We start from the raw sequence: 16,218 nt of genomic DNA on the forward strand, positions 1-16,218 counted from the left end.
AATAGGAAGTAAAATAACCATTTTAATAAATATTAGGGTAATAATTTTAGTATTATGCCAAAAATATAATAATACAAACTCGCCAAAACCTACATAACACAAGATTGGATAAAAAATAGAAATACATATATTGTCAAATCTGTGATGTTTTCTATTTCTTGAGTAGCTTAAGATACCTAAGTCCACAAAAATGGATCTTTAAGTTCTTAACCTCTGTCATTTAGCAGTTTAGTAAGTGGAACCAACGAAGCAAAGATCAAAGTTTGGAAACTGAAGGAATATTGAAAAGCAATTACGAATATTTCTTCTTCAATGGCCAAAAGTAACAGAACTAATGAACCTCTCCAAGCCTAAAAACCACCATAGATAACTACTCATTAAACTATACAAGGTCTCGACTGGTTCACCAGCTCCAACAAGACTCACACATTCGCAGAGCTAGTAATATAGGAAACAACACTGATGTCATCAAGCTTGCCGCCATTATAACGAAGCCCGGCATCTTGAGCAGCTTTGGCAAATGGTGACTGCCTGTTCTTATCCACTGCATGCTCACGAGCCAAAGCTGCTATCTGCTTAGCTGTCGATTCGGGGCTCAAGCCAGCTTTTAAAGCACGAACAACGACAGCAGTAACCTCTTTGTTGTACAGATTATCAAACAGCCCATCTGTTCCGGCAACAATGACATCACCCGGCAGAACAGGAATTTTGAAAATCTGGGCATATTTAGTCCAAACTGATGGTTAGGTTTTTGACAGAGTTGTGATTGGGGAAATAGGTTTAAGAGCTACATGTTGACTTTATGGTCAGAAAAGAAAATAAGAAGACCATATGGCTTCTTAAGAGTTTAAAAATCTTGAACACATAAGAGACGATATAAACATATTTTTCTATTTTTGTGTTGTAACTATGAGCACTGAGCCATTCAAGAAATGCAGTCAGATGAGGTCCAATGGTCAATTTCAACAATCATCAGTATAAATGGTTGTCCCTTGTTCCCATATGTAATGGGATAAGGGGAGGTAAGATAGTAGGCTGCCTCCAACAGCAGCTTCCGTATGAGACCTCCAATTTATTAAATACTCTCCATGGGACTCGGATCCCACGACCTCAAGGTTAAGAACCTTATGCTATACCAACTGAGCTGGATGGTCATTTCTTCAACAATCATCAGTATGATTTTCTTAAATCCAATACTAAGGCGATAACAGAACAGGGTGCTAAAAATATCTAAGAGATTGCCAGGATTTTCTACCCCATTCAAAGATATTGCCTTGCACATGGTCAAAAACGAAAGAAAAAACACAGGTGGAGTAACGAGTCATCAACTAACCTGACCAGAGCTTGGTAGATCACCATTATTACCACTCTCCAACTGATAAGTAAAATTGAAACCATGTTGCTGCACTGGGGAATGGAAGACAGTTGAACCGTCCCTAACCACTATGAAACCACTGTCCCCCAGATTTATTGCATGTATTCCCTGTCAAGGAAAGTAAGTATATGAAACCACATGAACATGATCTGGGTGCTAAAAATCTGTTCTTTAGAGACTCCGCTAACCTAGTTATCCCACAATACACTTACAATTAAGCTCGATAAATGTTTAGGACCATTAAAAATAAGGTCAATTCCATAGGAAGAAATTGAATGAAATGATGGCAGTTGATGCCCCTAAGGCTTTCCTGCTACGTTCAGAGAAAATCAATGTTGTGGCAAGAATTTCAATAATCTGAAACAAAGAAATCATGCATCATACAACTATACCGAGACTAGAATTTAAAATCTTAAGTGGAGAAAATAGATGTACAAAGTTCAAAACACCAAATGGTTCACATTCAAAATAAAGCAAAATTACTCTATTAAGGAGCGCCAAACTTTTGAACCATCCACAAAATCAATAAAAGGCAAGAACTTTGTTCCTGTGATGAAATTGAGACCTCGACTTCATCAAGATATGTCAAAGAAAATTCATCTAAAGACCATCTGCTCTCATGCTTGTTAACATTAAAAAAATGAGGAAATACTAGCCTTTGAAAGTGAATACAAACCTCCTCTTTAAGGGTAATGATGCATGCTGTTGAGGATCCTTGGGATTGTGTGCTTGAATGGGCCTTTTCTAATACTCTGGCAGGGTCAATTGAACCCTTGGGTTCGTCTTGAATTGCAGTAACTGAATTAGACATAAGTTCACGAGCAAATTCTCCAGCATCAACACCAACTTCTGCCCAGCCACCTACACCATCAGCTACACCTATGGCTTGTTCATCAGCACAAATGAAGTGTGCATCCTCTCCTCCCTTTTCTACCTTAGCAGGATGCGGGAGATAACATGACCCAGAAACAAGCGTCAAGGTTTTCTCACCTGGAATAGCTCTGAAACCAAAACCAAAGAACCAAATTGTGGAGAATTAGTAAATGTGTCACAAATGTTTAAAGCATATAGCCGGCCATTACTTAAAGATAATTTTCAAAGGAAGAAAAAAGGAAAAAGATTAAAATAAAGAGAAGATGAGACGACATACTGTTCAGGGAAATTTGTAGCCTGCTCTCCACTATAACTGCCATCAAACGACACATCATGAACAGCCCTAGCAGAGGAACATGAAAAAGATGAGGTGTGGATACTTTTAATCCTTGGACCAAAAGGAAGATTACATTTGGAATTTCTCGATATTGTTGCAGAAATATAGTATCCACAAGCAAAAAGGGGTTGTTCCTGCTGTCTCAAAAGCATGCAAGCTTTTCGGCAACTGGTATGGCTCCGATCAGCAAAAGAAACCCCTTTAGGTTTCAGAAAGCTGAAGCCATTCCAATAGCTTGCCAATAACTCATCGACATAAGCATCTCCAAAAACAGCCTTCGAACCAGACACGGCCATGTTTCAGCCCTGTCACAGAGCTGGATTAGAATAAACCTATTATTGCAGAACTAATTACTCGAATAAGATAAAAAGACTAAGTCAATCCTTAATCCTTAGACAACAATTTCTGTCTAAGTAGTGAACTAGTTGAATTACACAAACGAAAGCATGTCTCTGCAAGTTTCCTTCAAAAACCAGTATATATTACAGGTTGAGCTTAGAAAGCTACACCTCACATTTGAACTCCTTATATCTAGTCCCCTGAGTTCAATCCCTCTCAGATAGAATGTTGAACTTTGGACCGGATATAGAAGGTTAGACATTTACACGTTTATGTGCAATTTGAACTAGTTCTACTCCAATGGAGCATTTTTCTTTCAACACAAAAATAGCACACCAAATCACGACATTTAACATATTTCAAAGCCTTGCTTTCTAGGCGTTTAGATGATGATAAAGATGCATTAAAACGTGCTCAAAATTTAACAACGAAAAAGAGAAAGAATGGAAAAAGTTCAAATCATCTAAACTAGTTACATAGCTCAAGCCTACCTCAAATTGCAAAGGAGGAGGAGAAACTTAAAACTAGAATTTCACCTTTCTGGACAATGAACTGAAGAATTTTTACTTTTATACCCGGTAATTATATTTGAATATATGGTCTTTAATAAACAAAACAAATATATTGCTCATTTTCAATAAAATATAGTTGTTCACTGTTTTAATAATCCCATTTCCAAGTTACAACTTTAAGAAAAACTACAGGCAAAAAATATATGATAGTTTTAATGGAAACGAAATATGGGTAATTGTAATTTGTAAGAATCTCAATGCGAGAAATATAATTCATAAAAATATGGGTAATTGTAATTTGTAAGAATCTCAATGCGAGAAATATAATTCATAAAAATTGAAACTTTTCACAACTACCCATCATCAAGCAGAATGCAAAAAGGGGAAACAAAAAGGCGTTAAATGAACCTGTTCAAGTAGGTTGTAGCGTTTAATCTGCTAGTATTTTGATACCTGAACCTTGGCTAAAGCTATTCTCGAATCAGCAAATCGTATGTGAAAACAAACAATCGAGAGAGAAAGAAAGAAAGAGAAAAGACCCGAAAGCTTTCAGTCATTTTGTATCGAGGTCCAAAGATGTCCCGGATCCGATTCGAATATGTCCCGGGTTTCTCCCCTCTCTCTCTCTCCCTCTCTGTGTGGCAAGTTTCACTTTCTGCAAGGACGGGTAAGACACGATAGCTTTTGAATACGGACGTAAACGCTTAATTGCACTATATATCCTCAAATTGTGGTTTAAATTTTCACCTAACCCTAAAAAAATATTCTATCAATCGAATCTTTAATAAGTTTAACTATTAATTTGAATATTAAATAGAGAAAATAACCTCAGTGATTAAAAATGTCTTATAATATACGATTTTAACCAACTTTTTTTAGATTTGCCAAAATGACCAACTAAATCGCAATGCGATCGATAATTCGCAACGCGATCTCCGGTATCGCAAATCAGTTTCCAGATTCGCAATGCGATTCTGACTATCACATTGCGATTTTTCAAATTCGCGTTGCGATTTTCCGACTATCGCAATACGAATATGTAAATCGCAATGCGATTATAACTATCGCAATACGATTCTGACTATCGCAACGCGATTCTGACTGTCGCAATGCGATTTTCAAATTCGCAACAGGTTTTAGCTTCGCAACACAAATGTTTTGGGTATATAACTACGCAGCAGAAGCAACTCATAACCTAAATCCCTAAATCGCAACTCATTCCATCTCCATCTATCACTCTCTCCGGCGACATCCGTTCCTATATTCAACGACATCATTCCCCATCCGGCAACAGGTTTTAGTTTCGCAGCTCGTTTGTTTAGTAAATTAATTTACAATAATGAAATCATCTAATGTTGATCATGTTTGGATAGATTTGTATTTTGGAGGGTCATGGGAGAATGTTCATGGTGTTTTACAATATATGCCTTTACCCATGAATCTTCAACTAAAACTGTCATTAAAAAAGTTAACTTATGAAACTCTAATGTTATGTGTTGCAAATAAATTGAATTTAGAGTCCTTAAGTGGATTTAGGCTATCTTATCAGAGAAAAATTAAAGTTTATTTGTTAACCGACAATGAAGATGTTGAACGATTCATTGCTTACATTAGTGTTTCGCAAGATGATGTTACATTGTATGTTGTTGAACCTAGAAGTAGTGAAGTTGGGTCAGTAGCGGGTAGTAATCAACTAAGTTTTTCAACCCCAGTTTATGGTGCTCAAAATTTAATGGTTCCACCACAATTTCATCACCAAGCAAATTTTGTTTCACCACATTTCCAATACCAAACACAATCTCAAAACCCACAACTTTTCTCTAATCCAAATCCCAATCAACTTTCAGCACTAAATTCCGGTTTTCGTATTAACCAGCTAGACGATGATGAGCCAACAGAAAAAATTGTGAGTACTAGTCGGTATTCGAAATTTGATCTTGGTCAATACCCGGACTTTGATCTTGGTCAATACTCGAATTTTGATGATGTTTCAGAAGAAGAAACAGACCCTGCGTGTAATGATTTTGATATTGGTCAATACCCAAATTTTGATGATGAAACAGCCGCTGCCGAGGAAGATGTTGTTGATGATAATGAGGAAAGTTACGACTGTGAATGAACATGTTGAACATCCATTCTGTAATTCATATAACCCTGAAGAAGAAAAAGAAGAAGAAGAAATCCCGAAGAAAAGTCCCCGAAGAAAATGCCACGGGAGTATAACTGGAATATGCCAGAATTACTTCAGATACCGAAAGAAGAGTTGGTAAAAATAGCAGTTGATTATTACACAAAAATTATTCGTATCAAGAAAGATGATTGTTTTGATACAAAGGAAGACTTGAAGATAGCTTTGTATACGAAATGTGTGGAAGATGGCTATCAACTAAAAGTTAACAAATCAAGCAAAGATAGTTTCAAAACAAGGTGTATGATTGACAAAAACTGTACGTGGCGTATAATTGCGAAGAGGATAAAAGATTGCGAATGTTTCAAGTTAGGACTTTTATTGATAAACATACATGTTCAAGAACCCAAGTTTTTCCTCACCATAGACAGGCAAACAAAAAGGTGTTGGGTGGTTTTCTGGCTGAGTTAATGTTTTTGAATGACAGGGTATATCGGGGACATGAAATTATGACTGACATGAATGCTCAGTTCAAGCTTAGTATCTCATATTCTCAAGCTTGGAGAGCCAAATGTTATGCCTTGGAATTGTTGAGGGGGTCGCCAGAAGCATCGTTTGTCCAACTGCCGACTTATTGTCACAATTTAAAGCTGAAAAATCCTGGGTCGGTAACTCATATCAAAATAGATAGAGATGGATGCTTTGAGTTGCTGTTTATCGCCATTGGTGCTGCGGTTAGTAAATCAATATAATTTTATTGACTCATTTTTGTTAGTTACATGCATTTCACATTTAAATGATTATATTTATTGTGTATATGATTTTGTAGATTCGTTCGTTTATTACTTGCATATGCCCAGTTATTATAGTTGACGGAGCACATTTAAAAGGTCGATACCTTGGAGTAAACTTATTAGCAGTAGCCATGGATGCTAACAATGGGATACTGCCAATAGCTTACGGGGTTGGCAAATCTGAAACCTCTTATTCATGGACATGGTTTATGGGGCATCTTAGGGATTGCATAGGTCCTATTAGCAATCTGAAAATCATATCTGATAGGGTAAACTCAATTGAAAACGTTGTTAGAAGGTGTTTCCCATATGCTTTTCATGGACTTTGTGGTGTTTATTTATATAGAAATCTAAAATCAAGGTCTGCTGGTATAAAAAATCACAAATGGACATACTGAAAGGCTGTAAAAGCTTATCGGGAAGTGGATTTTAATAAGCATATAAATTGTTTAAGACGTGTTTTGCCTCAGTGTTCTCAAACACTAGAAGATGTCGGGTTTGAAAGATGGTCAAGAGTAGATCAACTTGGAGCAATATATGGTTTCATGGCGTCTAATAGTGCAGAATCAATCTACGCTCTAAGTCTTCATTCCCGAAAATTACCCATTACTATGTTAATGGAGTTTTTTCTAGCCTCTATTCAACAATGGTACTACAAGAAAAGAAACCATGCATGTATTATTTCTTTAAATTCGTAACTTATCATATATTTTACTAAGTATTATTTATTTAAATTTACAGGAACATTGGAACATCGTGTTACACCATGGACTAAAAAAAAGATAACGAAACGTGTTGTGAAGTCAACGTCATGGAGAGTTGAACCATGTTCAAACACTTTGTTTGAAGTACTGGATAATAACTTAAATGGGCTTGTCGATCTAAATGCAAAGACGTGTAGTTGTATGAAATGGCAAACATCTGGTTATCCGTGTGGGCATGTTATAAAAGTGGCTCTTCATCTAAACCAAGATGATTCAAGTGCATACGCTATAGATTGCTACACTACAGAAGTATATCGACATACTTATGCCGAGATTATATACCCTATTCCACATCCTTCTGAGTGAGACATACCAGATGACACTTACAAACAGTTTTGCCACCAGCCATAGACATAAGGCTACCTGGCCGACCAAAAAGTCACGATCGTATACCGTCTAAGGGTGAAGAGAAGAAGAGATAGACATGTAGTCGGTGCAAGGAAAGTGGTCATACAAGGTTGACATGTGGATCACCAGTGTCATCACAATCATCTTTTCCTCCACCAAAATATGGATCCTCATCAAAATCCAAAGCTCATATGGTGTCAAGAAAAATGCAATCAAAATGGCGATCAAAATCAAAATCCCAATCACAACCGGCTTCACCTTTTGGGACTATTAACTTAGGTGATTTTTAAATGCAAACGTTGTATTATGTGTAAACTTTTAACATTTTCAGTTAGGCATGTATTAGTAACTTGAGTTTGAACATTGCTATGATCTGTTCAGTTGTTATCACTTATTACACATTCATTTGAATATCGCAACGCGAATTTGACTATTATGTGTATTTTATGTGTAAACTTTTAACATTTTCAGTTAGGCATGTATTAGTAACTTGAGTTTGAACATTGCTATGATATGTTCAGTTGTTATCACTTATTACACATTCATTTGAATATCGCAACGCGAATTTGATTATCACAACTCAAAAATCGCAACGCGAATTTGATTATCACAACTCAAAAATCGCAACGCAAATTTGACTATCGCAACACGAATATGACTATCACAACGCAAAAATCGCAACGCGAATTTGTCTATCGCAACGCGAATTTGACTATCGCAACGCGAATTTGATTATCGCAATAGCTATTTGACTATCGCAACGAGAAAATCGCAACGCGAATTTGACTATCGCAACGCGAATTTGATTATCGCAACGAGTATTTGACTATCGCAACGAGAAAATCGCAAAGCGTATTAGACTATCGCAACGCGAATTGACTTTCGTGTTGCGATTTTGTCTTTCGCATTGCGATTTTGAGTTTAGCGTTGCGAAAGTGTACCTCTAACAGGTATTTTGCCTTCAATATGATGCATATTGAAATCAACAAATCAACTTTTACATTTCAATCAATTAAACAAGCACAAATAAGAATTATTTACACATCAATATTAAACAAATCAACTTTTACAAATCAATTTTTATAAATCAATTAAACAAGCAAAAAAATGATAATAATTCTTATTTTCCTCGTCAATTAAACAAATAAGACTTTTAAGAATCAATTAAACAATAAAAAAAAGTGTACCTCAGACAATTGTTTATGCACCCATACATCAATTTCACACAGCTCACTTCAGGATTAACCTACAGAAACCAAACATTTGCTCAAATAACACTTTCTACACATCTAAAACCAACAAACAGCAAATTATTATTGAATTCTAGGTACTTAACAACACATGCATTTGACTTACAAATTGTTTATGGACACTTTCATAACGCGGATGCAGGTAGGCAGCGTCTCGCATATATCGCTCTAGTCATAAAATGTCGAAACCACAAGCCTACTGCACCTCTATCTCTATGGTGGGAGGTAGAAACTGTGTACTTCCTGTCGTCAAACGCTCCAAGCACATGCATACGAGAAGACCACAATCCCCTCTGGCTTCTGACGTTTGTTGTGGCACGGTCTCGTCTCTGATAACTGTAACATTGAACTTCTTTGGCTTCTTGTTTCCAGAATAAGACCAATAATTAATTGCAACCAAGAATTTAGCCAAATGAGAGCTCCATCCCTTAATAATATCTCTCAAATCAGACAATGATATGTAATCTATCATGCTGTCATATACTATTGTCTTCAGGGATGGGAGTTGAAGCTCGACGAGAAGCCAATGAGTATGTTCCAAAACAGGGATAAACACCTGCAATCATAAGTAATAATTCAAATTGCGCACTTATTTATGAACACCTTTAAAATATTTTAAAAAAATAAATACTAACCTTATCGACCTCCCACCATGCAGGATAAAGTTTAGCTTGTCCATTAGCCAACACATATGATTCCTGTCGTTGATTTTTCAAGTGAACTACGTGAAAAGACGTCGGCATAATTGTATATCGCGTATTTTTTTTTTCTTCAATTTCCTTACTATTAGAAGACGTGACACCCATGCATCAATATGTTGTTTTACAATAAAAGACATATATTAGTGAATTACATAAATTAAAAAAAATAATCAAAATGAAATATAAGAAGAAATATAAGACTTACCCCCCATCGAAATAGCCATTGTCTTCAACCCCTAATAACACACCCTACCAAGACCGTTCAATCAACAAATGCATATCATCGTTGAGTTTGTATATGTCAGCGTAACACCCTTGGCTCCGCTCATGTAGATAAAAATCAACTGCGGTCTTAGCCCAAAGGGTATTATCCAGAATTGTTTCCGGTAGTTGTTTCCTCTCCACTTCATTTGCCGGAATGGTACTGGTCGGTAACTTATACGAAAGCCAATAGTCATCCATCATGTCCGGCATGTGATGGGGTTTCTCAATAATTCGATATATTACGCCGTGTGAATCGGGCTCTAGAATGTTGGGAGGGACCTCTTCAACGATGACAGTGGCCTCTTGAACAGTGGGAGGGGACTCTTGAGGGATGATAGGGGCCTCTTGAACGATAGGGGAGGCCTCTTGAACGATGACAGGTGAGTCGGGCTTTTTCTTACGGATTCTTCGCACTATTGGGGTGAACGGAGACGTAATGACACGTGCACGCCGTCTGATGCGTAAACTCCGTCTTACAAGAAAAACCTAACGTAGAGCATCCACCTTAGCGGGCCGCTAAAAATAAATTAATAAATAAATCAGTAAATAAACAGACATGATATTAAACAATGAAAATAAAGACAAATATATTTCAAACTTGCACGATATTCACCCAAGTCATTATTCTATCATTGTTCACAAAATGCATCAGATAATATTCCAGAAGTAATCACTTATATAAACATTTAAAAGGACAACATATAGGTTTAGTGCAGGTTCAATGACAACATAAAGAGTAGTAGTTTATTCTTGAAACTTAAATTTTCAACACTGTGAAGTTAGTATTTGTCTTTGTCTTTTAGTTGAAGTAATGCAATTCATTTAAGTTTCAATTTGCAGAAGAAGAATAGAATCTCAAACTTAAAATTGCAACACGAATGACTATTGCAACGCGAAAATGACTATCGCAACGCGAAAATGACTATCGCAACGAGAGAATCACAATGTGATTTTCATTTCGAATTGCGATTCTTTCGTTGCGATAGTCATTTTCGCGTTGCGAAAGTAAACTATTCTTCTTCTGCAAATTAAAACTTGAATGGATTGCATTACTTCAACCAAAAGACAACCAAAAACAAATACTAACTTCACAGGGTTAAAGAATAAACAGTTTAGCAGTATTGGCAGCAACCGAATGAATTTACTAAGTAATCTAAGTGAAATGGTTAATCTAAGTGAAATGGTTAATCTAAGTGAAATTACGAGTAAATTTATCATCAAGTTAAATATGAAAAATATTAAACTTACCTCGTTGCGTAGAGTATGAACCTCATTCTACAACGATGCTACCATCTTACGTAGAGCGGCTACCTCACCACGTAAAGTAGACACCTCAACACGCCATGCACCATTGTCATCGCGTAAAGTACCGACCTCCTCACGCAAGGCATTGACCTCATCACGTAACTCCCTTAATTCATCCCGTGGAGGTAGAGGTGGAGAACAGAGAGATAAACGTCGTGGCATCTTTCTCGGTCGTCTATCATGAGGTGATGGTGGAGAAGAGGCTCGATGATGTGACAGAATAGGTAATGGCTCTCGTTGTGGAGGTGTATAGTCGGGTCGATCAGGTGATGGCTCTCGAAGTGGAGGCTTCTCATCATCCGTGCCATCAAAAAAACGCTTACTAGCTTGCCACCAATCAGTGGCAAGCTCAACTTCCGTAGGTGTCAGCCTCTGTAATGGAGTGTTGATCTCCTAACAATATAAAAGCTCAAACAAAGTTAAACGTGTAATAGTAATAACTTATTTATAAACATATAGTAGTATTTGTGTTAACTTACATTATTTATTGTCGTATATGGTTGTAAATCTTCCCATTGTTGCAAGGTATGTCTCCTCTTCCAGGAAATAGCCCTAGGAATATCATTAGAAGTTTTTAATGCATATGTCTGCATGGCAGGAAATGCCTCAAATATCCAAATCTACAAACAATATAATAACAAACATTAGTAATTGTTAAATAATAATTAATTATAATTTTGGAAACATTATATAAAAATTCTTACCTTAAAGGGCCAAATAAAGCCTGACAAAGTGTATTTGGAAGCATCGCCACGCAAACTTTTTCGATCATCAAAGGCAGACGACAACTTATTCCATGTAGCTTTCCATAGATACGAACCCCACGGAAACATGTTCCATGCATTTAGGTTCTCTACCAATTTAATTAGATCATTAGGAATAGGTTGTCTGGCCTCTCTGCCTAAAAAGCTGGCATGCAAAAGTATTAGAAGGCATACTCGGACAACATCGACGTCATCCATCCGAGTAAAACCATCTTTCTTATTCAATAATCTTATCAAGTCTTCCACGTGTAAATTCGGCTTCTCCATTGACAGCTCAGGAAAAACCCGGGATAACCATGATAGGCGGGTAATATGTCTAGTGTACCGGCCTACATCATCGTGTCCGAAGCGTAGACCGTTGATTAAGCAAAACTCCTCCCGCCCAAAATATGTATACGCCGGTGGAAAATCAAACCATATCTCTTCATCACGACGTTGTATAGTCTCTGGTAGATCGCTAGTTATGGTTTGAAGAAACAGATGGGTCAACATAGCATCTCCACCCGGATGTTGTACTTTCAGCCATGGCCCGAAGCAAGTATCCTCAAATATTTTTCTTTGTGCAGGTGAAAGCTTCGACGCAATTGTTTTGGCCAGGCTTAATTTATTTCTTAAGGTCAATTGCGCTGAATAAAAGTCCTACAAAAACAATAAACATATCAAGTTAGATATACCAAAAACTACACTGTGAAGATATACCAAGAACAATAAACATAAAGAGTAGTAGTTTATTCTTCAAACTTAAATTTGCAACACTGTAAATTTAGTATTTGTCTTTTTTTTTGTTGAAGTAATGCAATTCATTCAAGTTTCAATTTGCAGAAGAAGAATAGTTTCTGAAACTTAAAATCGCAACACGAAAATGAAAATCACAACACAAAAATGACTATCGCAACGCGAATTTGACTATCGCATTGCGATTCTGTCGTTGCGATTTTCATTTCGCGTTGCGATTCTCGGTTTCAAATACTAAAATTGAAACTTGAATGTATTGCATTACTTCAACCAAAAGACAAAACAAAGACAAATACTAAATTCACAGGGTTTAAAGACTAAACAGTTTAGCAGTATTGGCAGCAATCGAATGAATTTAATAAGCAATCTAAATGAAATGGTTAATCTATTATTAAATTACCAGTAAACTTATCATCAATTTCAATATGAAAAACCTAATAATAATACAAAAATTTCAAAATAAAAATAATTAAAAAAAACTAACCCTCGGTGGTTGATTTGGTTGATTTTTCATTTATGACCGTGAATGATTGTGAGGGTCGCTCTGAGAGATGGAGATAGACGGATTTCGCCGGAGATGGGACTGATTTCGTCGGAGATGGGGACGGATGTCGCCTTAGAGAGTGAGAGATGGAGATGAGATGAGTTGAGTTGTGATTTAGGGTTTTAGGTTATGAGTTACGATTACGAGATATACTGTGGACGGTTCAGTGTTCCGATATATTAATATTCGTGTTTGGAATTTGAAAAAAATATGCGTTGCGATAATAATGACGCTTTGAAAATCGCGTTGCGATAGTCAGAATCGCATTGCGATAGTCAGAATCACGTTGCGAATCTGGAAACTGATTTGCGATACCGGAGATTGCGTTGCGAATTATCGATCGCATTGCGATTTAGTTGGTCATTTTGGCAAATCCAAAAAAGGTTGGTTAAAATCGTATATTATAAGGCATTTTTGGTCACTGAGGTTATTTTTTCTATTAAATATTAACTCAAATATAGCATAAAACATGTATAAAAGTGGATTAAAGGCAAATTTTGATTTAACATGTTAAGAAAACAATCTTATTAAATTTTATTAACATTGTTTTTTTAATAGGTCAAATGTAACTTATTAAAAATAATCAGAAAAAATCATTTTAAATCTAAATTCGTACTTAATATTTAAAATTTTTAATAAGTGCAATATTTTTTTTATCATTTGAGAATATTTGATGGATTGAATTATTTCTTTCATTTAAATGCGTATATAATATGTATGGAGTGACATATGGAGGCTCATTTTCCTTTTGTATATTAAATCTTAAATATTCAATGCGATAAGGAGCACTCTCAAATCATTTATTAAAAAGAACCTATACAAAATACGAGGATAAGTAACATTTGAGGTATAAATGAAAGGTTGAGTGGTATTGTGTAAGGTCTAAAATTAAGATGAAATATCACCACAAAACAAAGAGCTTATCCATTCTTATCTCTTTTATGTTTCCTAGAAAGAAGGAACATGTTCTAGTGGTGTATTTTATCCTGCCAAGAAAAAAATATCAAATATTCTACAAAATCATTCTATCTTGAAGTTGTCCTTTTTCATTTCAAAGTTGGGGATCTCTGGAAACCCATTAATGATTTTGCTCAATTTAATCTGGGGATTGGGTTCTGTTTCAATTGATTAACCTCAAAATGGGCCTCTCCCATTTGACATCAAGTGTTGAAGAAGGGTTTTCATGGCCCGTTTCAACAACAATCGAAACCTCCATTGATGAGAAGAAGCTTCTTCTTCCCCCTTTTGTAACATCAGAATCATGAGGTGTATTTTCAACATAAAACTTTGTATGATGAGCCCGACAAACAATGTCCAACAGTTGGGCAAAAAGGTGGACAAGTTACACTCCTGTTAGACCATAAACAAATATATCGACTCATTATCTGCAGTGCATGCATGAACCAAACCTGATCTGCTGGTCTATGACTATAATCTAAATTCATGTAAACTTTCAGAAGAGAGCAATAACCAACACATATCTCCATCTAATTCTAGCAAATCATATAGAAATGTTAACGAAACCGGGAAATCCAGGGACCAGCCGCCACTGGAGCTTCCATAACAATGACACATACCCACAGCAGGACAACAGCCAAGAGAAGAACAAAAAGTAATAATTTTTTAATTAATTTCATGGGAAGAAGTGTTTCTTTAAGTTGGTAAAGAATCTCTGATACCGTGTATTCTCTCCGGTCTCCCTTGCTTGAAATTATCCTTTACTGGCAGTTAAAAGATTTAGCTCTTGGCGTGTCAAGAAACATAGAACTGACCCCATGAAACCAGTAACTATTTTTCTGATCATCCTCCAACCAAGTAAAATAATTTTACTATTAAATTATGGAAATATCCACGATTCGTTGGTATAGTATTGTAGTTTTATTATTGCATATGATATCTGAAAATAATAATTTCATAAAAATCTGAGAAATCTTTCAATAGATTAATATGATTTGTAATAATATTCGTAACAAAGAAAGGGTTAAAGCTAAAAAGGATTGTTTATTAAATTTGATAACTACTACTTACAGTCATTAATCAAAAGCACAAGAAACTCGAAAATCAGTTGATCTTCGAGAAAACAAAGCCTCCCAAATCTCAGAAAAGGCCTGAACAATGACCCCATGATGATGCCTAGAATTCAAAGACAAGAAACAATGCAGTAGCTGTTCTAAATCTTTTTCTTCAAACATTTGCTTCTCTAATATCATATCCACCATCGACCTCTTAAAATCCTCGTACGGATCCTCCGATTTCTTCACCACGGCGAAACTCTCCCTCACTTTACTGTCCACCGTGCACGGTATCATCCGTTGCAGAAAGCTCGACAACCTCGCCGGCGAATCGCTCTCCGAAGCGTACCTTTTTGCCTTCTTTACCGTCTTGGATTTCTTCTTGTTTTGCCTCGTAGGCTTTGTTTCGAGTATGGCTTGTAAGTTGGCATTGAACATCTCTGAGAAGGAATCAAAGGAGAAGCTCCTCGAAGAAGAGACTAGGGTTTCCGTTTCTTCGTTATTAATATCATCGTCTTCAAAGCTTTCGCTGCTAAACAATCCGCTGTCGGCCGACGAGGTGCTTATCCGGATTTTCGGCGTCGTTTTCTTCTTTCTGTATCGTCGTTTTTTCTTCACCGTGTTCGGAGGCGGTGGAGGTGGAAATAAACCGTCGTCTTTTTCAGAGCTATTGTAGATTTTGCGACGAGGGGTTTCATCATCGCCGTAAACTTTAGCAATAACGTGCCAACTGTCTTCTTTTTCCCAGTGGAACTCCAATGTCGACGCCGGCGGTGATCCACTGCGGTCAGTTTCAGACAAGTACTTTGAGGACGATCTTGACCCGAGGCAGCAGCCGAAGGACGAAAACGCGCAGGAAACGTGTCGTTTTAGGGAAGAGTAATGAGGCAGCTTTGACGACGTCGGTTGTGGTAGTATGTGGCGGGTGATAAGGTTTCGTTTAACTGAAGGAAGTCTGAAGAATGAAGGGACAGGATTTAATGGGAGATTAGAAGGGTATTTTGAACTGTAAGATTGGAACGAAGTGAAGACTCGGGATAGCTTAAGCTTGAAGCGTTTCGCCATTTTCATGCTCGTAAATTATGTTCTGTTAGCTCACTGTTTAGGTTTGTCTTGGAGCGATATAGAGATGCATTTGTCCAGGACATTAACCTCCTGATTTGTCTGAGAAAA

At 36.6% G+C, this 16,218-nt stretch overlaps 2 protein-coding genes across 3 annotated transcripts; both read right to left on the bottom strand.

The window, feature by feature from the left end:
* Window positions 1-383: 383 nt before the first annotated feature.
* On the bottom strand, window positions 384-4,069 carry LOC120122485 (probable protein phosphatase 2C 80). Of its 2 annotated transcripts, none has more exons than XM_039141629.1 (5): window positions 3,845-4,069; window positions 2,526-2,890; window positions 2,052-2,376; window positions 1,334-1,483; window positions 384-716 (listed from the first exon to the last, which is right to left on the bottom strand). In XM_039141629.1, exons 2-5 carry the CDS (start codon window positions 2,879-2,881, stop codon window positions 423-425), a joined length of 1,125 nt encoding a protein of 374 aa, XP_038997560.1. In that variant the 5' UTR covers window positions 2,882-2,890; window positions 3,845-4,069; the 3' UTR covers window positions 384-422. The 2 variants fall into 2 exon arrangements, with proteins under 2 accessions (XP_038997560.1, XP_038997561.1); XM_039141630.1 differs by having other exon boundaries at window positions 2,526-2,885; window positions 3,845-4,068.
* Window positions 4,070-15,066: 10,997 nt separating this feature from the next.
* LOC120122606 (transcription repressor OFP7-like) lies at window positions 15,067-16,188 on the bottom strand. Its single transcript, XM_039141734.1, has one exon. It carries the CDS (start codon window positions 16,114-16,116, stop codon window positions 15,067-15,069), a length of 1,050 nt encoding a protein of 349 aa, XP_038997665.1. The 5' UTR covers window positions 16,117-16,188.
* Between the last annotated feature and the right edge of the window lie 30 nt (window positions 16,189-16,218).

Source organism: Hibiscus syriacus, unplaced genomic scaffold (genome assembly GCF_006381635.1).
Source record: "Hibiscus syriacus cultivar Baekdansim isolate YM2019G1 unplaced genomic scaffold, ASM638163v2 tig00110387_pilon, whole genome shotgun sequence".
In the NCBI taxonomy this organism is placed as follows: domain Eukaryota; kingdom Viridiplantae; phylum Streptophyta; class Magnoliopsida; order Malvales; family Malvaceae; genus Hibiscus; species Hibiscus syriacus.